The sequence below is a fragment of the Aulostomus chinensis genome, chromosome 5, assembly GCF_037954235.1.
Source record: "Aulostomus chinensis isolate RoL2024-O1b breed Wild chromosome 5, RoL_Achi_v1.0, whole genome shotgun sequence".
NCBI lineage: Eukaryota > Metazoa > Chordata > Actinopteri > Syngnathiformes > Aulostomidae > Aulostomus > Aulostomus chinensis.
Genome location: NC_141324.1, coordinates 20826326 through 20848531, shown reverse-complemented (window position 1 = coordinate 20848531; position 22206 = coordinate 20826326). Strand labels below are relative to the sequence as shown.

At 39.9% G+C, this 22206-nt stretch overlaps 2 protein-coding genes across 4 annotated transcripts in view; both read right to left on the bottom strand.

Annotated features, from left to right (window-relative positions):
• Positions 1–20255, bottom strand: part of LOC147261685 (voltage-dependent R-type calcium channel subunit alpha-1E-like) — a 73616-nt gene extending 53361 nt beyond the window's left edge. The window contains exons 1-2 of the mRNA XM_086203810.1: positions 20146–20255; positions 178–280 (exon numbers count right to left, since the gene is read on the bottom strand). The gene's annotated coding sequence lies outside the window, so the exon portion shown is untranslated. The remainder of the gene's footprint in view (positions 1–177; positions 281–20145) is intronic.
• On the bottom strand, positions 228–20351 carry klhl14 (kelch-like family member 14). Of its 3 annotated transcripts, XR_015115830.1 has the most exons (12): positions 20146–20284; positions 15470–15694; positions 13900–14800; positions 12151–12272; positions 8193–8282; positions 7598–7676; positions 7012–7202; positions 5527–5685; positions 4386–4543; positions 3612–3873; positions 1948–2007; positions 228–280 (listed from the first exon to the last, which is right to left on the bottom strand). XR_015115830.1 is itself a non-coding variant. In XM_086203820.1 (10 exons), the coding sequence occupies exons 3-10, from the start codon at positions 14775–14777 to the stop codon at positions 3733–3735; spliced, it is 1818 nt and encodes a 605-aa protein (XP_086059946.1). In that variant the 5' UTR covers positions 14778–14800; positions 15470–15570; positions 20146–20351; the 3' UTR covers positions 2334–3732. The 3 variants fall into 3 exon arrangements, 2 of the variants coding, with proteins under 2 accessions (XP_086059946.1, XP_086059945.1); XM_086203820.1 differs by lacking the exons at positions 228–280; positions 1948–2007 and having other exon boundaries at positions 2334–3873; positions 15470–15570; positions 20146–20351; XM_086203819.1 differs by lacking the exons at positions 228–280; positions 1948–2007 and having other exon boundaries at positions 2334–3873.
• Between the last annotated feature and the right edge of the window lie 1855 nt (positions 20352–22206).

Sequence of the window (22206 nt, the reverse complement as noted above, 5' to 3'; positions counted from 1 at the left end):
CCCAGACGGACTGATGTACTAGCGCACCATGACTAGCATGACATTTCATGGGCGGGTTGTTGAGAGAGCAGGTAAGCTAAGTCTGTTAGCTGAACCACGCCAATGTTAGCAATGCGAGTGAGCTAACTAGATTCATGGATAGTTTGTAGTTACGACAAAATAAACCCTGTAACTTACTGCCTTGCAATCCCACATCCAGAGTGATGGGCGGGGCTTGTGCCACAGGGACCGCCCATCCAGGAAATTGGTCCTCCCAGGGAAAATCCACATCAGTAAAATCCTGTTGAAACCAAAGACAGAAAGAAAATCAATAAATCTGTACTTCTTACGTGTGTAGATATAATTTAATAAGTTGCCGCAATAAAACTGACAGCAAAGTTTAATGAAGATAACAACATGGGTCATTTTGTTATTCTTTATGAGATTAAACTACTTGGTCTGAATGATTGAGATGGTTTTAGGTTTTTGCTTTGGTTTTTGCTAAATTGAAATATGCAAAAACCTGTAATATTCAATATCTACTTCAACTGCTTCTGTACTGTAATTTTGCATCTATGCAACTGAAACACGCAGCAATGAATTTCTTTAAGATTTATTCAAGCTTAAAGAAAAAGTGGGCATCATTTTCCATAATGCGTCCTTTTTACCTCCTTTTCTCACATTACTGCAACATTTTATTCCATCCCTTCCCAGCTGGATTCTTTACCTATGCCTGTTTGAATCTGAAGCCAGTAATAGAAAATACCCTTTTCTGTGATTAAAACAGAGCTATAATAGTTCACGTGGTTAATTTAAAAAGGTCAACGGTGTTAATTCTAACTAAATCTGTCATTCCCTAAATTGAGGAAGGTGTCACAGTGGGATCGACAGCAGAAACCATCTGCCACCACCGACAAGGAAGGGAAAATGAAGACTTAAATCCTTCACATACTACGTACTCCCACTCAAACTCTATTGAAACCTGTTCAATTTTGTCCTGAGATGCCTCTCCACTTCTTTGTCTTGATAAAAATGTAATTCTTATGCTCTAAGATGTTTTTCAAATACCCAAGGTCTCCTCAGCAGAAATCAAATGTTGTAATTAGAGGAGTCCTTCTCAACTGCACAATCACTTTTGTCAGTTTTGTTTCTTCTAACATGCACACAGAATATTCATTAGCATTGGGAACACGGTGATTTGTAGTATCCTGACACTATATTGTTTAAATTACATATAGTTTTATGTAATCTGGCAGAATCATCTATGTGTGAAAATAATCTTCTTTTCCAGGCACATGGCCAAGTGAAAGCATTGAACAATTGAAAAAAAAATCTAAATAAAATCATAAAGTACACAGGGAGGAAAAAAAGGTGTGTTTATCAAGTGCCGGGTGATGCATGAGAAGATTGGTAGTAACTTGAAAAATCAAACCTGGCCTGGCACAAGGGTCAACGCCATTTACACACTTCCCCTTGATGTTTTTTCAGCCCCCAATTCAGTCTTAAAAGCAGGTAGCAAAGGATTTTTTTTTTCTCTGCAGTAAGTGATCTGTTTAATCATTTTAGGTTTTCCTAGTTTAGCTCAGAACCAGCCCTCGCTGGTCTGGATGCATATGCATTCTCCTATTCACTACTCTTTGCAGCTGACATCTATTGTATAGCTCTCAATCATCCAAGCCTACAAATACTGGAGGTACACAATGTATGACAGGAGTTATAAAAGCTATCTGTAAGATTAAAATGAGGTATAAAGAAGTGGTATAGTGTGTAAGAATGCATTTGTGCTTAAGAACAGACCAGACAAGTATTGATACTGGACAAAGACGTGAATCCCATTCGGTGTGTGCCAAGTTGGGTTTTAGTTATTTGTGTTTTTGTAATTTATCTGAGGCTCCTGAGCTTCTTCATTGTGGACTTCATATTTATGCCCACTGTCATATGAGATGTGCCTCGTTTGCAGAGTCTCACCGCAAAGACGTGTAACATGGTTCTCTGTTGGCTCGTCTTCAACCAAGCTATCGCTCTGATCTAGACCGGCCAATAGAGAGGTGTCTATCAGTGCAAGTCCCGCCCACGACACTCAGTTCAACAGCAAGAGAAACATTGAGGTCAGCAAATGAAACATTTGGATTCATGGAGCTGTATTTTTACTCACCACTGCACAATAAAGCAGCATTTCGATTGTAGTGTCAGTTTTGCTATCAAATCAATTATTCATTCAATAATAAAGATACACCAGTAACTCCATACGGAAAACAAAGACATTCATAGAACTGCGAACATCGAACAATGTGATTAAATGTCAAAGAACTAATTAGACTTTTTAATCATCAAGAGTCGATTTATTTTCATATTCTAAAATGCAAAGGACATAACAGGATTTGAGAATAAATCCAAGGTTGAGTGCACAAAAAAATGTTTCACTGCAAGCGATTATGTACAAGAATGAAGTCAACAAACCTTTACAGAATCCAACAGGTACTGCATCATCAATATTTAGTCAACTTTTTTTTAAAAATGAACAACGTAAGCTAGACTGCATTCATTTGTACTGAAGAGTATTTTTTTTTTTTTACACACAGCACAATAGTTCATTTACATTTTTCGAGAACTTTGTTTGCTGAATTAAAAGGTTCACTATTAGTGCATTTGGTCCACTTGTTTGTCAAACATGGAAGATTAAAATCCCATAATACCACTGTATGCGGCCTCATCAACAGACCTGTTAACTTGCACAGGAGAAGAGACCAACGTCCTCCATCTGTTCATCGGTTTACCCAGCAACAAATATACCGGCTGGCACTTACAATTTGATTGTACCGTCATTGTTTAATCAAGACGAACGTTTAGTGCATCGTATGAACATTATCAGTCAATCGTAAACCTCCAGGGAAGAGTATTTTGACAAACATTTGGCAAGTTGGTTTTTTTTTTCCTGTCAATCCGATAAAGTGGAAGGAAATATTTGTTTAATACCTTATAGAGGAACCGGTTGTAAATTATCAATAGTTAAAACGTAGGGCTGGGTGATATGGACAGTTGCCTTTTTTTTCTTCTTTTTTTCCTTTTTTTTAAAACAATGTATTTCTAGTCATACCATACCAAATAACAACAACTGCAATCAGAACTTTTCCTTGAAACATTCCCACTTTGGGCACATATATATGTTGATTTTTGGAGAAACATAACAAAACAGCTGCATGATGATAAAGCAGGATAAGTGCACAACGCAGCCAAAAATTAATGATAAAATTAAATGAGTGATGAGGAATATTTATACACTTTGATCGTCACCCAGCCCTGGTTTAGCTCAACTCTATGACAATTTAGGACTGAACTCTTTTTCTCTGAGCATCAATCCGTGAAACAACATTGCATGTTGCTTGCAATTATGCCTCTACTGAATACAAGATACAATGGATCTGAAAGCTATAATTCAGTTCAACACTATGCGTGCTATAGAAGAGAAGCCAAAAACACGTACTATCTGTTTGATTCAAATCAAATATGAAGCTGACCATTTCACAGATGAGTTTAAATACATGAGATACACAATTCTTTTTTTTAAAACCTCCAGTAGGCAATAACGAAAGTGCTCTGGTCAAACCTGTAAAAAAATAATTTATACACACCCCTGTCGTCTGACTGAGGGGTTCGTCACAAAATTGTTGGCAACTGTTTTGCTTATTGATGGTCCTCGTCCCAGTCACTCTGGTGGTCCATGCCCTCACCGTCCCTCGGCTGGATTAGTTGTCATTTGTTAAAGGGAAGACAGGCAGGCAGTATGACGGTTGAACACGCAGGGCCTGCTAAGGGCTCGGCCACTTCTCCTTCCAGCTCTGTCCATGTTGCTTTCTCTGGGCTGTAGCAGATAGTCGAGGACTTATAAGCCCCCTGAGGAAGAAGATGACAGTCAGTCGCTCCACTCCTATAGTCTCGGTTTAAAGGAACACACCAACTTTTTGGGAAAAATCCATTTCCACCATCTCCTCCCAAGCCAGGCATCAAGATAGATACCCTTCTTTCCTCTGTGTGTGCATTAAGGAGCAGAGATCAGGTGACAGCTGGTTAGCTTAACCCAATGAATTGCAGTGGACAGGCAGGTTAGCATACCTCAGTCAAAAGGCCTCAAATAGATAAGGTTCAGGATCTGGATTTAATCATTGCAGGCAAACATGATGACTTTTGGTATGCTAACCTACCTATCTACTACCACTCATTATGCTTAGCTAACTAGCATGGCGCTCAGCTCGTTAATACATACACAGAAAACGTTTGGAAGAGGATAGACAAAAGGTATATTCCCCAAAAACGTAGACATGTTCCTTGAATAAAAAACACATGCAGCACAACACTAAAGCTTATGTTTACTGTGTAATAATCTAATCCCTGCTGTAAGAATGTACCATGCTCCAGCTGTAGCCCCCCACAAGGAAAATGCTGTCATCCAACACAGCGCAGCCAGGACCGCTGCGACCCTCCAGGATAGGTGTCTGCAGGATGTTCCACTGGTCAGCCTTCGGGTCGTAACACTCCACTAACATTACGTCTAAATGAGAGAAACCTGTGAGAGGAAGAGAAATGTGTTCGTATAAATATTTTTGTGTTACACGAGCGGTTAATAGCACAAGTGTCATGATAGATTAAATGAAAATGCCGCTGCGCTTCTGAATGAGACCTTTGTCTGTGCGGAAACCTGCAAACCGTTTTCATGAATAAGCGACAAAGATCACGAAAGTCTGGGCTCCTCAACGTAAATGTGAAGCAATACAGACACAACTGAGACCAGCAGTCATGTGATGGATATTCAGTAAAGTGCAGTGTTAAAAAAAAATAAAACATTTGAAAAGTTGTTCAATAAGTATATTCATTTATATATTTAATTACGAGGAACGACATCAACACTGCATAAAATCCCGATACTTCCTTGTGAGATATGCCATCACTACACTGGTGAAAAATATATCAATAATTTTCATTGTTGTCATTTTTATTTACCAGTTTGAGGAGTTGTTTATTTTACGTGTGTGTTGAAGAGGTTCGGCAGTTATTGTTTTACAATATATTGACTACCACAGGCATTACTGTGGTCAAAGAATCCTCTGAGGCTGTTAAACAGAGAAGGAAATCATCTCCTTCTGAATCCTGTTTGATTATATTTGACACATAATTATAAAATATGAAGATAATTTATCTAAACGTCATCTGAAGGTTCTTTAAATAAAACTGGACATGCAGTGAGTATAGATTTGGATTTACCTCACAATTACAATAAGATAAACTTCATTTTTTTTCTAAAGAGAGTACTGACAGACTGTAAGTAAAAGCTTCAGTTTTTCATAAATCGCATTAAGATGCGAGTATGCTGATCAAATAAAAAGCAAACCACAAATCTGTGTTTATTTTAACTTTGTGGTGTGAAAGAGAAGGGCCACTCAAGGTCATGGTCGCCTGCTCATAATGGCAGCAGCTCTTTCACACAGTTCTGATAAAAGTATCCATCTTGACCTGTTTTCTGGCTTGTTCCTGAAACGCTCGAGTGCTCACCCTTCAAATGGTTTCCCCCAATAGCATATAGGCGGTCGTTCATTCCAGCCAGGGTATGAATGGCGCGCTTTGTGTTCATATCCTGTTTCCTCGCCCACACGTCCATTATGGGGTCGTAACAGTAGAGCCATGACACATACTCTCCATTGTGCACTCCTCCTGCAACAGGTACACATAACACGGCGCCTCTAATCATCTATTAATACACATAATTGGTACTCTGCTGCTCATGTAGTTGCTTAACTCAAAATGTATCAATGTACTGTAGTTTTGACAAAATATATCAGAAATGTAAAATTCCCTTATCACATACATTGTTTCTTTCCATTATAATCTAATATCATTGACTTATGTGTGCTTACTGAGAAACCTACTGCTGGATATTTGTGCGTTTAAAATTAATGGCACCTCCTCCAACCAGCTCTACTGAAGAGCTACAGTATTTCAAGTCTCAAGGTTTTTTGTCTTTGTTCTCTTCTTTTAGCTTTGTGTTCTAAAGGCTGTTGTGGTGCGGAACACAATAGTCCCGTCATGAAGTTCCCAGATGATTCAGTCGGCTTTTCTAAGACAAGACAGTTTTGGTTTATGACACACTGCATCTGTGTAGGGGTCTGTTCTTGATGTGAATGCCACAAAACAGAGATGTTAAGAGATTTCAAGTGACATAAGTATTGTAAAGACATTGTATACAGGGGAAGGTATATGTAGTTGGTTATAAAACGTCAAACTGAACAACTAGAACTAACCTAAAAACTGTGACATTGGCAATCTAATGAAATAGGTAAACATGCTATTTCATCATATATCTAGAAAGAAGAAGCCCTTTTAATGTCCTCGTCTTTTTGTAAGAGTGTGTCCTAGTGACTCAGGCTGTCGGACAGAAGAGCATCAACAAGTCATGTTGGTATAATTGGTTCTGACTGTGAGTATTTAGCGCAACACCTGATGATAGATATAATACCAACGCTTTGTGATACTTAAGCTATGTTAACATTTTTCAACTTTTTAGTCAACAAAATGCATCACATAATAACAAAATAAGAACATCACCCCTCAGACTTTAGTATATGAGAAAAGTTACTATGCAATGAGCAGAGATATTTTAGGTACTGCACATATTTTCTGATCACTACTACAAATAGATAAAATAATGTTTTATTATTTTTTGTTTAATTTACTCAAAAACAAAAACAACAACAACAACAAAAAGGCAAATCATGAACCTTGCTAAGAAGATTTCTGAGATTACGGTCAAACATAATTAGGGGATTCTGTAAATGGCCCATCGCTTTCAGAGATACTCTCCTGAGCTCCGGAGGTTTTTTTGTGCTTATTTACCAACTGAGCAGAATGATAGACTTGAAACAAACTTCTGGTCCTGCGCCTGGGATCCCTTGTCTTCACAACCTTTTCTAAATGCCGAACAATAAAAATAATAATAATTTTTGATGATAAAATAATACAAGCTAGTAGTTCTCTGCTGACCTGATATGTAAATCTTCCCATTATGCACCGCTCCTGCATGGGCGGCCAGAGGCTGCGGCAGAGATGACACATAGTTCCACTCGTTAGTCTCCAGGTTGTAAGATTCCACACTGGAGAGGTAGCCCGTCTCATTCCTACCACCAATCACATACAGGTGCTTATCCAGGCGGCAGGCGAAGAAGCTGGCTCTCCTGAGGAGGAAGTGTCACCAAGACAACATCATTAAAGCTCCAATCCACAAAAGGCTTGAAGGTTCACATACACACACACACACATGCTCGCTCACACACGTGTTTACTTATGTGCCAATGTATGAGGTACGCTTAGATAAAACAAATGCAGCACAATACTACGGTGTAGCACTTAATCCCCTTGCGTGATTAAAATGTTGCGTTCTTATGTAGTACAGTACATTTGAGCCCAGTGTTATAGACACTGTAAGTTATGACAAATTAAAGAAAAACCTTACTAAGACCTCAGCATACATTTCTGAAGTTGAATGCATCCCAATATTCCGAATGCCATACACATATGTGTATAAGTGTCATTTAAACAATTAAGTATTAAAATAACAGAAAGGCCTCACCTCTCCTGCATGGGAGGCAGCTGAATCCAACTGTTGAATCTGGGATCGTAGCGACTGACAAAATTAGTGCTGTGTTTTCCTACAAAACAAAAATAATTGGTTGTTAAAATATTTTAAAATATTTGGTGATTTATCTAAGCAGTAGTACAATACATTTAAGAAAATTATGGTTTTATTCATTACAGGCTGACTGGTTGTAACAGTCCAATAAAATGCACAACAGTGACAGTGCAAGTGTCTGTTTCAATACAAATATTACACAATTTTGTCATTTTCAGTCGTTGTTTCCAACCTCAATTGTTACCACAATTGCCCAAAGGCACTCTTTAACAATTTTACACCTCAAATATTTCAGTGTTATTAACAGTTACAGTACTTATGTATGCCAATTATTGACAAGTGTGATTGGAGTGTTGTTTGTCCACTCAGAGCTGATCTGGCTCAAGGATGAGTGATGCAAACTACAAGTGTGTTTCATCAATGTTAATGACTTTGAACTTAGAAAACTAATTCAAAATGCTCTTGTAGTTAAGTAAATGCCAATGAATTCAGTGGCGAACAAGCTGTTCAGTCCGTGCTGGTCGTGTTGGTGTACCGTTGGGGTTCCACTGGTCCTCTCCGCCCAGCAGCAGCAGGAAGTTCTCCACCTCCACCACGCAGTGGTGGGCGCTGTTGTAAGGCATTACTGGGAGAGACACAGAAATCACTGACGTTTATCATCTCGATACAAGTATTAACATTTGATTCACACCCTTGCAAACTTAGAGAGAGAAGTCTACAAACAATTTCTTTTGCAAAAGCAGCAATTTAAATTCAAGCAGGAATGAAGAAAGTCTGTTAAGATCTCACAGCACAACAGAAAACACCGTTTGACAAATAATAATTCACCTGTAATCTTAAATTAATTCAAATTGTAGACAATCAATATGCGTTAAAGGAAAAAGGTCTGAGCCTGTAAAACTGCTCTGAGTCAAAAGTAGGGGAGCCCAAACTTTTCCCCTTTATTTTAATTTATTTTTTTACACTTGGGGGGCCAAATTGAGCCTTATAGCAGGCCAGTTTTAGTCTGTAGACCACACTTTGGACAGCCCTTATGTTGAGGACAGGACAATTCACCATTAAGTTCTTTTGAGTAGACACATTTTCTTGAAAAGATTGATTTTGATGTGCTTTCATATTTGACAAATTTGTTGTGTATCACATCAAAAAATCTTTTTCACAATCATTATTACCATCACAACCCTCAAGAAGCAGTTTGGAGGAGTGTGTTGCCCTCCAAAATAAATAAGTTTTCAAAATAGAGATGTTTTTCCGTGTGTTGATGCTTTAGTTGAGGTCTGGTTCTGCCACTGTCCCAGTACACTGAGCTGGTAGATCACTGGTGTATCACACTGCTCATCAAGTGTTAGTAGAGGAGAGACAAATGCAGCTACAAGCCCACGGCAGCAGGAGGACCCCTGGTGGAGGGTTTTCCCCCCTCATCCATGTGTTTTTGCTTCCCTCCTGTCCTCCATCTTCTTTTGTGGAAGTGACCCCATTGAGATGTAGAGAAATGGTCTTAGGTGACAGTCATAATGAACATGATCATGTTCACTCAATAAATCTCAGGCCCGGTGCTTTTTGAGCACAAATCAGTGGAATGTTAAAGCCCACCTGTCTGTCTCCATCAGTCATTTCCACTGTCACCTCCCCACCGCCTGATGGATCACAGTTGCTGCAAAATTAGACAGCCTTGAATCTCATTTCTTTCCAATTGGCCTCTCCCTGCAATCTCACTCTGGCTGGCTGACATGTGCTGCTCCTCTACGGGAGGGGGATCTCAGATAGGAACTAATACTACATACACTAAACACAGCTTTATCTTGAACGAGGGGATTAGGTTGCCTGCCTCCAGTGCACCTCAAAGACGAGTACCATATGACTGCCAAATTCCCTTACATGCTATTTACATTATCATTCAGTCAGCAGTATATAGGACATGGATGGGCGGCTTTTTATTTGATGTCTAGCGACTTGTACTCAGACTAAAAAAATCATCTGGTACTCGTGTGAAAAGAAGATTATTGCTTTACAGTGTCAGGCTGCAGTATGAAGAGTACTTTGCCCTTCCTCTACAGGTGCCGCGGATACAGGTGAGCAGCGGGATAAGTGGCAGCTTATACAGGTAGTGTCAGGCCATTCTAACTCAGACCACTCTTATAATTGTACAGCCAAAAAAATAAAACATGTCATTTAATTTTACTTCTTCCCTGTGAAGGATTTGATTATAAATGATCACCTAAGAAACTGTGTGAAATTAATCTTCCTGTTTGTCTCCTCTCACTTAAATCCTCCAATAACCTCAGGGGTGAACAACCACTGATGGGCAGAATGGGCACGTCCTCTATGACACAGACGCCATCACGCCAGTCTACAGTGAGCTCTGGGGCTCACTAGAGGGAGTCAGAAACCTCTGCATAGAGACGCAGGCCGCTTGAATGACTCCACAGCTAATGCACCACTGCTGCTCCAGCTCTGGCGTGCGTTTAACACCATTACAATTGCATCCCACTGAGCTCCTTTTTTCTCTCTCTCTCTCTCTCTCTCTCTCTAGGCCGTGCTGTGTAAAATGAGGTCCATTTCCAAGTGCGTGGTTTTAATATCAGTTTTAAGAGAGGATCCTCCAGCTTGTGCCTGCCTTTGTCTCCTGTTTGTCCACGCTGCTGGGGGCATGCTAGATGGCAAGCGTTAACACTGGAATCAGCCAGCAGTAGATGTGTCTGACACAACAAGAGGGATTCTTCCCAAATTATGTTGATGAATGTCTTAATCAAACACTGTCCCTTCTCAGGTTTCGCCTCATTGAAAAGTTATGATTGAATGTTAATAATCTTCTATTCCACATCCATTGTGCTACATCAGATGGTCACTGATGTGTTAAGGGGATGATTTTGCAGTTTTGTCCTTCCACTTGGCCACGGACCATTTGAGTGTTAACTTTTTAGTTTTGAGTGATGGAAATCCCTATTGACCTTTTGCTTGTTGCAGTTTATACCCATGAGTGTGAGTTTAATGAGAAAATGACAACACAAACACCGCTGAGCTTCAGGCTGTTGTGTATGCACGCCTCCTTTAGTAGAATACACCCCGATACATTTGGACAAACAGGAGCTAAAAGGGCCAGTTGACTGCTGAGAAATGTTACGATTTGAGCTTGGAAGGAAATGTGATTCATAAAAAAAAAACAAAAACGTGAGCCATCAATTGAGAAAATGAAATGGAGAATGCCGAGCTGACAGAGCGATGGCTAATGTGTACGAATGAAGAGACACTGCTGAGAAATGGCTCCCACCAAAGTAAGAGATAAAAAACTCAATACGTCCGGAAATGACGATGAAAAAGGAAAAATATGGTTGCACATTAGCTCTTTGTTGACCTTTGCAATATGGCAACAATATAGTGTTGAGCCTTAAAAAGGTCAAGGAAGACAGTGAGAAAAGAAGAGTATGGTGCACTTTCTAGAAATAAGTAGAGCAGCGATGTTTTCTTTGTAAACTCAGTTTTTTTGTGGAGTAGATTTTTTAGAGGGAATTATGACAACTTTACTCTAAAATGAAATAACTATCAAAAATTGTGAATACCTAAATGTTATTTCAGCTGGATCTTTTTGTGCTGAATAGAATGCAACGTGAGGAAAACTACAAGCAATGTTCTGATAATATTTTTTTGCTGGGAATTTTTTCTAATTTGTTCCCAAAATGTTCATCTCAAAAGTAGGCTAACATTCTCTAAAAGATTATAAAATGCCATCAGAAGGTTGCTACCAAACACTTTTTTCTTAGTAAACATTAAGCTTAATAGGAACATTATTTAGAATTATTTGCATCAATTACAACATTCTTTAAATGTTTGATTGAAGCACTTCCTTATACATCATGAGAACCTGTTGGGAATATTGACCAAAGTTGTGTGAACATTCCCTGCTAGCTTGGGGTCAATAATACATTTGATTCAGTTCAATAAAAGCACAATAGAATAAACTTTTTAAGTTTAAACCTAACTGCTATGGTGTGACATCATCCGTCCTGTGTGACTGCATCTGAACCTAATATCAATACTGACGCTGGATCAAACGGTTAATCCAATGCTGGGAATTATTATTATGATATTTGGGTTGATTCATTTGATCTTACGTGTGTTGATTAATATGAGTGAATAATCAAGATGCATTTAAAGGCTGTTTAGTAAAGACGTCATTCATTATTGTTCAATCTCTGCCACAGCAGATCATTAGATTCAAGTAAATCTCATCATGCATCTCGTTGGCATATTTCAGCAAAAACATGGCAAACCGGGCATGAAACTCCACAGTGCTGTGAAGTCACGCTCTGATTAAAAACTTATATTAAAAGTGATAGTGATACATTATTACCTGAAGGATTTAGGGAACTCCTTCCCTCATTTTCTGTGGAAATTAACCTGTGTTAAAGTCATCCATAGGAACAACTATTTCTCATAAAAGCCACTAACACAGGATGCTTCAAGTTAAAAAGCAGAGAGCCTTTGCCACTCACTTGTGAGGATCTTCCATGTCTTTTTCTCGTCGTCGTAGTACTGGACCAAATTGCTGGGGAGACGATCAGGTCCAGGAGGCAAACCACCCACCAGTAACAGCATTCTCTTATTGGAACGGATTCTGTAATGTCAAAGCATGTGTGTTTGTGTATGTGTGAGAATAAGTGCAAAAAAAGGTATTAAAGAAAAACATCAAAAGTCTAAAGTGACCACAGCCCCTTTATTTATATCATTTACATAATTACACCGGAGAGCATGAAGAACTCTTTCTCACTGTACTGTGATTTTTCACTTTTCACAGTATATGAGCTTAATACATGGTTAAATTAACTCCTAATCAGGCCATTTGTGACCATGTTTATTACAATTTATGAAAACTTGCTCAACGGTGTACTTATCCTTTTGATGAGTTACTGAATGGTTATGCTAGTCTAAAGCTATCGTTTCAATTAGCAGTGAAGTGACGATGGTCCTGCAGGGTGCCATGCTGGAGGCTAAAAGCCCAATTTGAGTACATAAACCTGCCTACACGATATGTCTCCATTCCTAAAATGATTCATCCGTGAGCTGGTTGTGAGATACTATCCTCTCTTTGAATGTGATATATAACCTGAAAGCTGCACACTTTAGTGTACATTAATGACCATTATCTGCCCCCTAATGGATTTCAACACAAGTCTACCAATTAATCACAATATGCAGTAAAAGGCCTTTATATTCAAACACATTCCCCTTATTTTCTTTTTCATACAGTACTTTTTTATGCTTGGTTAAATCACCGGCGTCTCGGTATAACACTCCTCTGCTACTGGCCCACTTGGAAGTGTTTTGGGGTTATTCATATGCAAATGAGCCCCTGGACATAGATAATGGTGATTAATTGAGAGGAGAGAAACAGTGGCATGTGAAACTAATTATGAGGATTCCTGATTCCTTGCTCATTTAGGTCCATATGTGGGAATAGATATGTTACTGGGATAATGTCTGAATAGACGTGTAAAATGTTTCCACGTGCAGGTTCTTTGTGTAATTTGGATTTTCAGATTGAAGTTTGAGATTCCCTAAAGCCACAACTTTGCTCCTCCTCTGTTAAAATATAAACAGTAAATATTAATGCCATCAACGGTCAAAAGATTTTCACCCTTGACTCTCTGACTTCAGTCATGGTTGAAAACAAAGCCTGACAAAAGAGCTGTCAATCAATCAATCAACAGACTGAGAATACCTGTCTACTTGCCAGCTACCTTAAATGATGATCAGTTTAGCCTGTTTCTGTTCATATATTTTACACACCCATACCACTGTATCAAAATATCTTGATAAAAATTATGTATTCGATATCTAAGTGTAGTAATAATTTAAATAATCCAAGATTTTCTAGTTCTATTCATGAGTTGCCACAATTTAAAAGTATAACCGTTGTTGTGCCTTGTCTACACTGACTAGAGAGCAGTTACACAGATATATGAGGAAATAAAGAGCTGTTAAGTCTTCACTAGAACATAAGGTACTTTGGTAATTATGAATACAGAACAGCAGAGTAGTTCGAGCCCTTTGGCAGCTGGCATCCCCAAAGCTGGCCTCACATATCACACCTCTCACTAACAATCAACATGATAGACACCAGGCAGGAGGTGCGACTATACCTGTGAATCAGCAACTTGTTCACATTTAAAAGGCTTTCATTCCTTACCCTGCGTGTGCATGTGTGAACTGTTTGCTACTGTATGTGTCTGTCTCGTTCTCACCTGCTGGCCATGGTCTGCCTGCAGTGCTGCCTGAAAGGCATCAGGTGGTAGTTCATGGCATCCAGGAGTAGTTTCTGGCACACAGGGTCACTCCTCATGAAGTCAACAGACTGCACCCTCTCCACCAGCTCTGGGGCAGGTATGAGGGCGAAGCGCAGCCTCTTCATAAGGTCCGGCGCATAGTGCATACGAGTCTCGCGGTCATGCTCCAGCCAGAGGACTGACATCTGGAAGAGAGCCAGCTCTGACTCCACCGGGGGAGGCAGAGCATCTAGCATGGCGCACATCTCCTCAAAGTTCAGCAGCAGCACATCCTCCACCAGGTACTTGTTGGCCAGCTTCTTGGTCTCATCCAGTCCATGGAGAGCAGCAATCTTGCAGATCTGCTTGTAGTTTTGTACAGAGATTTGGTCATTGAGAAACTGCACACTGAGTTTGGTAATCTGGGGGATGTTGAGTATCTTACTGACTGACAGCACCTCCTCCACTGTGTCCAGGGACAGAGTCACGTTGGCAGTGTACAAGTACTCCAGCACTAATCGTAGTCCAATGGAGGAGCAGCCCTGGAGCACCAGGTTATTGATGGGCCTGGCACTGGGGGTTACCAGCTTGTCATCAGGAGAGGACGAGGGGGTGCCACTGCTGCCCTGGTCTCCTTTGCTCCCCTCATTGTTGATTACATTATGGGAGGAGAAGAGAGACCTGAAATACTGGGAGCAGGATGCCAGCACAGCTTTGTGGCAGTGGAACTGCTGTCCTTGGGCAGTGAGAGTCACATCACAGAAAAGCTGTTTTCTCCACAGGAGATTGAGCCCGTGCAGCAGTGTGTCACTGTGTGTTGGGTCAAAGGTGGATGTTCTATCCCCCGATCTGGACATGACTTCCTGACTGTGAACGCCACCTAGGCAACAAATAAACCATGCAAGCCATTTACCTCAGGTCATTTATTAGCACAACACACGCAAGCTCGGACGCTATCAGTCAACTATTAGAACAGAAGACGATTTCTCCAATGAGTTACTGAACAGATCGCCCGTCCATCCAGGGAGGCATCAGCATCCTGCCACGCCAGCATCCATTCTTTCAACTTTCAGCTCCGGTCGTAAAGCATTAGTTCCCACAGTGTTGATTCATTCTTGATTTTAAAAAGGAGGCTTTGAATGGCGCTGTCAAAACAAAACGAGGATACACGGAGATGCTGCTGCGGCGCCTTCACCGCCGGTAACGCGGCTGAAGTTGTCGGATAAAGGAAGCTGAGAGCCCCGCTACGGTGGACAGAGAGCATGCAGCATTCAGCGACCGCGTCCCCCGGCTCCTTCCCCGCTGCACCCCCGCACAATGAGGACATTAAACATCACAAAAGCGATTAGTTTGTCTCGGAGCCGTCAGCAGCGGTACCGTCTTACCTGCTGACGTGAGTATCGACAAATATTGCAGCTTTCGGTAAAGTTCAATGTAATATGCCTAGCTATTGTTTCTAATGCAGCGGTTTCTATATGTGCGTAATGTGCGTAAACTTGACACCCAAAAGCGCCTGTCACAACTAAATGATGAGAGCAGCCAAACTTACCTGACTTCAGCTCTTGACAAAAACAGAAAAGTAAGCTCCAGCTTCCCAAAACAATCTGCCTGGAATCTTCTTTGTTCTTCCTTTTAAGAAAATGTCCTTTCCTGTTAAAAGTCTTAACGGCAGTCTTCAAAATAACTCATAAAAGATCCCGGCTTATTTGTTGATCATTTGTTCTTCTGAATTAACAAGAAGTGTGTGTGAGTGTGTGAGAGGGAGCTGTGCTTTCTGCAAGAGAAGAAGAAGAAGAAATATACGTGTGACAAATTATGCTACCAAGAAACAACACATCATTATCCTTGGGCCTGGGGCTCAGTGAGTCGTAACGAGAGTAATAGGAAATCCACGGTTGGGGAGAGAAACGGTCGTGCATGGCCGGTGGAGAGAGACCATGCAGGGGTATGGATGCTGGAGAGACTCGCAAAATTATGGCTCAAGGCTATTGTAAAAACTGTCGAGCGTAAATGACTGCGATTTCAAACATCTATGGAAGAAAGAAAAGAGAAAGGGGGAGAAAAAGCGAGTCTTTTCCTCGCTGTTATAGAGAGAACCGTCAAGTTTTAGTGCGCATTGCTAATTAGTCAATTTCTCTCTGCCTTCACAGCCCGACGACTTTGCTGCTGAGCTGAAACTGCTAATTTCTGGGACCAGCCTTTTTTTGGCTGTGAACTGGATGGATGAATGGCTTGTCTCGCACAAATGACAAAAAGCCCCTGCCTTAATCTCCATCGCCAAAATAACCCCTCATCTCATTCTGTTCCTGCTAGTCCTTCAAAAGAAGGTGCTCTACACAAGCTCAAGTTTGCATTTCTATCATAAATAGTACATCCTGTCCACACTGTAATGTTGAACTAAATAGCCTTTCCCCCCTTTTATTTCCACGTGAGAAAAGCATCAGGCCATTTATAAATACGGAACATGCTCAAAGTCATGTAAAGTTATTAAAAACACAAGTTAAATTATCATGTATCTTCAGGCTTAGCTGCAGGCCTGCAAACACAAAGGAATGGAACCTAATATAACATCAGTGTACACTAGCGTGATCTACAGTGTGTTAACATCCTGGATGAATATTCAGACACGCTGTGCCTGCACACACCCTGCACACTTTCAGCTTTTACCCACAAAAACAATCTAAATCACACAAGTACAGTGTGAATTTGCTTTGGTGAACCCATGAATTACACCAGTCGGTCTATCACCAACAACTAATAAACTCAAGGTATTGTGCTGTATTATAAGTAGGGATGGGTGCTGTTCTAAAATGCTCAATGCCCTTTTGGCTTCAGTTATTGCATGATAAGTTTTTCAATGCAAAACAAAAATTGCATGAAAAATTATGATTCTTTGTTTTTAATTTTCAGCATCTTGGCATTTTTACTCCCTCACAGTTTCAAAAGATATCCCGATCAGCCAAATCATTAAAACTACTAACAGGTTTTGAATTGAGTACAACACAATACTGTACAAGTACATTTTTCTGTATCAGAATTATAACATTTAGTTTAAAAGGAGTTTATTTTGAAGGCTGTAGTTTGTGGTGCTGTTGAACTATAGGTGATAGGTTTAGGTGATAGGTCTCTCTCTCTCATATTTTATCTCTCCAATTTATATGAATCAGGGTAAGAAAAATATTAGGAACAGCTCCCATTAAAAACCAGTGTTGTTCAACAGCACCACATATTACAGCCTCCAAAATGAGACTTGAAATAATTAGCTCAAAGGATTCAATAAAACTGAACGTTATAATCCTCATGAAGGGGGATTTATTGTAGGGCTGTTGTATTATACTCAAACCTGTCAGTAGTTTTAATGGTTTGGCTGATTGGTGAATAAACCAATTTACAGAGATACAGTTTAACTTAATTTGTCTGTTTCAACTCCTGAGTTTTTTCAATTTTTCCACTCAATACAATTCTACAATGTAGCAAATAAATCCCAACTCACTCCTGAGGTCCATTGTGTACCAAGTGAAAAGGCATATTTTGATGCTTGATAGTACTGAAACGATCCTGTCAGTGTCATGAAGTACTGTATCAAAGTTAGAAACCCAAGTATAGTATAAGTAAAGTTACTGATCTCTTACTTGAGTGATGACCACAGCCTGGGACACTTCTGCAGGGCCATAATACTTCATTTATAAGCTATTTTGAGCCAGTTTTTCTCCAGCAAATATTGCACCTCCTACAATTTGAATATATTACACTAAAGCCATATTGCAGTTTACATTTAACCACACATAACATTGGCTTGGTCCCTGGATGTCTCACAACTTTAATATTAAGACACTTTATTATCTAAATTAAGAAAGTATCTTTCAATAACCCAACAATTATATGACTGGTTGTAAAAATACAGCATCCTCTCAAAGAAAACTCATTTCAAAATGACTTATTAGGACAGAAAACAAACTGTCAATTAAATAAAGAGCTCAATTAGAGTAAAAAACTCAAGAGTCCCATGGGACCACATGTGACAGATACCTCACAAGTTATGAAATGACAGAACGGAATAAATGGCTTTGTTCATGGACTATGAAGTAGAGCAACTCCATGCTACCGTCATGCAATAACAGGCCACATGTATGTTGTGTTTATGATATATGGGACCCGTGCTTGACGTTTGTCAAGCCTGTGTGTCACTCCTCACTGAATCATCACCGCCAAAGACAACGATTAACATTAGGATGTACCAATTGTTATTTACCACTATTTTCGTGTTTACTTGTTTTCAGGATGTGTCACGGCAGAGCACCAGAGTACTTCACTGTATCTCATGTCAGAGTCACATACTGTCATCTTTACTAGCGCTCAGTTAGCACTAAATTACCCAGGTCTCGAGCGAGCTATTCTAACACAATGAAATGACCATTTCCAACTCTTTCAGTTCTTTGTAGCAACTCAGTCTCCTGAGGCCACTGGTCTTCAGATTGCAGGGCGTTTATGGTTGTAAGTTGTTGCAGTGTGCAGAAGGAGGGGGGTCATCAGATAAGAGAAGAATTTCTAGACTAATTAAACCCTTTGAGACAAAGAATCACACTACAGTGATTTACAACTCTCTGTACCAGTTAACCCGACTCATATTTATCTGTCATATTACACAGATACCATATCTACCTCTATGGATAGGAAGTGCCAACAGTGTTTTGTTACGGACACATGAAAGGAAGCTATTAGACCAACATTAAAATTGGATTTATGCACTGCAGCTCACTCATAATTTGAGTTTTGAGAGATTTAACTGCTAAACAAATGTGCACAATATTTATCCATGAACCCTCTCCTGGTTACAGGATAATGAGCTTCTTAAGAATCGCTTTGTGCACCCCTAGTTAACACACAACTTTCCATATTACCCCATGCCTTCATCTTGTTTTTTTAATATATATTGTGGATTAAAAAAAATCCGTCAAAAATGTAACAATTTCGTGATCTTGAGTGACTGATTAAAGAATCAGTGCACTGAAACAAAACAAAAAGTTGTGAATAGCAAAGTCTAGCAGGCATAATTCCGTCTGCTGGCTGCTGCAGAGGGGGTATGCTAAGATAGAAAGTATTATTTTCCTAAATGGAAGGTGTCAGATGGTCACGGAAATGTGATCGGCTGTTCAAGATCACTGCTTCCCATCTGCAATTTGTGACGTGTGAAAGATTCAGCCCAAATGTGCTCACCGAGCGTAAATCCTCAGCACTTTCTCTTATCGTGGAAAAGCAAGATAACCAGCTGTTTACAGATCAGAGAACATATCATATTAATATCATGGAGAGGGCGATATCATCTTGTTTGTAAAATATTTTGTTAACTAAGTGTGGTGTGGTATAGCAACCTATAAAATGAAAGTGGTAATTTGTGTGTGTTGTAGTTTATATGATTTTTTTTTTCCTGCTGAAAATTATTTTATAATTAAAGCCTCTTTAAAATGGCTTGAGAAAAATAATGCAAACTCTTAAGTTACAGTGAATGAAATTAAGGTTGAGGCAGGTTTTTTCCATTAAAGACTTCTCCAGTTAACTGTAGCAGCCTTTTCATTAAGCATCTCTCTGTTTTTCATCTGTTCTTCAAGGAGGTCACAAGTATTTGTGTAAAATGATATTATAGAGTGATATGTGTGATTTTGGTCATTTGAAGGCTAGAAGCAATATTTTATTTTAATATTTATTTCACTTTTGTTGGTGATGATTTCACCAATAGATCTCCTGAGAAGATTCATCATGAAAGGAGCAAAGTTGAAGCATATAAACTGATTTTATATGAGTGAAGAGAAAGTAAAAGGTTGACCAAACTATTAATTGAGAAATAAGCGATTCTGTGTGTGTGTGTGTTGTTGTTGGTTTTTTTGGACTGATTAGCACGCACTTTTCATCTTATATCAAAGTTAGTCAGAGATGATTTATAGAAATGTCCACAGTGTAATAAATGGGGAACTCTATGTTTGCCAATCAGGGAGTATGGGAGGCCTGCTGTTTTAAACCCCTAGATCCTCACACATGGTGAAGCTGCCACAGACACGGCTCAGAGAGTCAGCCAGCAGCCGGGAGGTGAGCAGAGAGGAACAGGCGGTGTCCCCTCCAGAGTGATCACAAGAGTGTTTGTTTATAAGTGTGTGTGTGTGTGTGCGTGCGTGCGCGCATTATTCTCAGAGAATGTACAGGTCAGGTGTGAGGTACAGGGGGACTCACCTGAGGGAGAGTCTGGGTTGCTGGGACCTGGAGCTGTAGTGGACACACAGAGTATGTGTTGGGGGGCCGTAGGAGGCCACTGTGCCGTGGAGGAGGTTTTTGGGGTCTGGAGGGAGAGGGGGGGCTGCTGTTGCGCAGTCTCCCCAGCGTGATGCATCTACCTTCAGGGTGGCAGCAGGCGTGGAGTGGGGTGCGATGGAGCGAGCACAGGCTCAGTGGCGCGGTCACCTAGGGACGCTGAAGCTGTTGTAGCAGGACTGATAGTTATTCCTTTGGAGAATTGCAAGATGAGCCCCATTGTATTAGCAAGCCCCTTCTACTAAAACTGTATCAGTGTTCTCAAGCCTTTAAAGAACAACGCTGTGGTGCAAAATATCAGTCACCTTTCAAACACTACCTCTAATCTATTGGGCAAATAAAATGTTAAGTACAATAACAATAAACTTTCTTTCTCACATTAAATTCCAAAAACAGTGTGTTCACTATGAACCTAAAACTGCTGTTGTCAGAGTTAGACTTCAGTGAATTCCTTTGGCAATGGGAAGCAAGCAAATTATTCCATACTGATTTGAAATTCTCAGACATTAAGCTTTTAATTTCCAAGCCATACTTTTGTGTTGCAACTATTTGAGTCATATCTTTTAGAAATTCTCTGTGTCTAATATGGTCAGCACTCCCAATTATTCACTCCACTGACAAGTGAAACAAATGGGACCAACCAGTGCATTCTGTATTATCTACACCCCTTGGATTCCCTGACAATAATTAATACAATGGCAAGCTGCTGTTAGCAGCCCCGACGACATGAGCAACAACATAAGCTCTCCCTTTCTAAGAGCTCTTGAGAGGAAATTACATCCAGCGGTGAGGTCATATACATGGTGGCCTCTGGCAGCCAGGTCATTTCCTATTAGCGTCTGAGCCCTGATCAGATAGAGCTGCTATGCAGTACAGTGTGCTGGGGTTGAATATGTCAAGAATAATGTGAAAACTGTTATCATATACACAAAAAATATTGTTCCAAATACATCAAAGGAGTTCATTAATGTGACACTAATATATCTATTATCTATTGACAGCAAGTGCGTACACACGGCTGGTTTGATTCAGGTTTATGTTTTTAACAAGAAATATTAATCACATGATGAAACCTATGTAAAAAAAAAAACATTTTGCAGGTTAACTGACCAATCTGCCCTTTCAGTGAGTGGCCATGTAATCATACTACCTCCTTTATTTTAGCTGACGAGGATATCAACAGTTTTTTTTTAATTATAGAGGAGCACATTCCCCCTAACATCCATTAAAGGAATGCCATGCTAATTTTAAACCCTCGCAGCAGGCACTGGTTTCAGCAGAAGAAGAGAGGATGAGTTTCTCTTTAACAGCTGTAATTTGTGTTTTCCAATCACCATGCTGATTTCTGCTCATTATACTCTGGTTTCACACCGGTAAGTGAGCAAAGTTTGGATTGATTGACTCTAATTAACTAAAAAATGTTCCAAGCCATGGATTTATTATCATGCTAGCTAGCCACAAATGTCAGAGACTTTCACAAATTATTATCCTGTAAAGATAAATATCTTTGAAATCAGATGAGTGTGGAAACACGAGGAACATGTATTGTTATTCTTGATGAAATAGTTTGGCATGTTTTCCGTGAAGTTTCACATTAAAGACACACCTGAGCAAACACACATTTCAAGTGTGTTCTTAAGCTGTACAGGATGACTGTCAGACATTTTAGGAGGAATACAAACCCTAATAACTTTACAGCATTAACACTGTACGCAAAGAAGTATATTCTCATTAATCATTGTCAATTTATCCATCACTACTAGATGAAAGACATATACAGTCTCCATATGAAGCGGTGTAGATTCCCCTCGTCCACTCTGCTAACAGAAGACCTTTTCCCTCTTGTGTGCTCCAAAACTTGGCAGCATATCCCTCATTGATATTTTAGACACAGTAGCACCTCTCTCAACTCACATTCTTTCCTTGACTCCATCAGCTCCATGGCTCACTCTCCACTTGCCCATGAACAAAGACAGGATGGTT

Coding starts and splice junctions, on each gene's coding strand:
- klhl14 (XM_086203820.1), bottom strand. CDS start 14,777: ATGTCCAGATCGGGGGATAGAACATCCACCTTTGACCCAACACACAGT. Junction 7,203..7,597: donor CTGCCTCCCATGCAGGAGAG/GTGAGGCCTTTC, acceptor CTTCCTCCTCAG/GAGAGCCAGCTTCTTCGCCT. Junction 3,874..4,385: donor GGGGCTACAGCTGGAGCATG/GTACATTCTTAC, acceptor CTTCTTCCTCAG/GGGGCTTATAAGTCCTCGAC.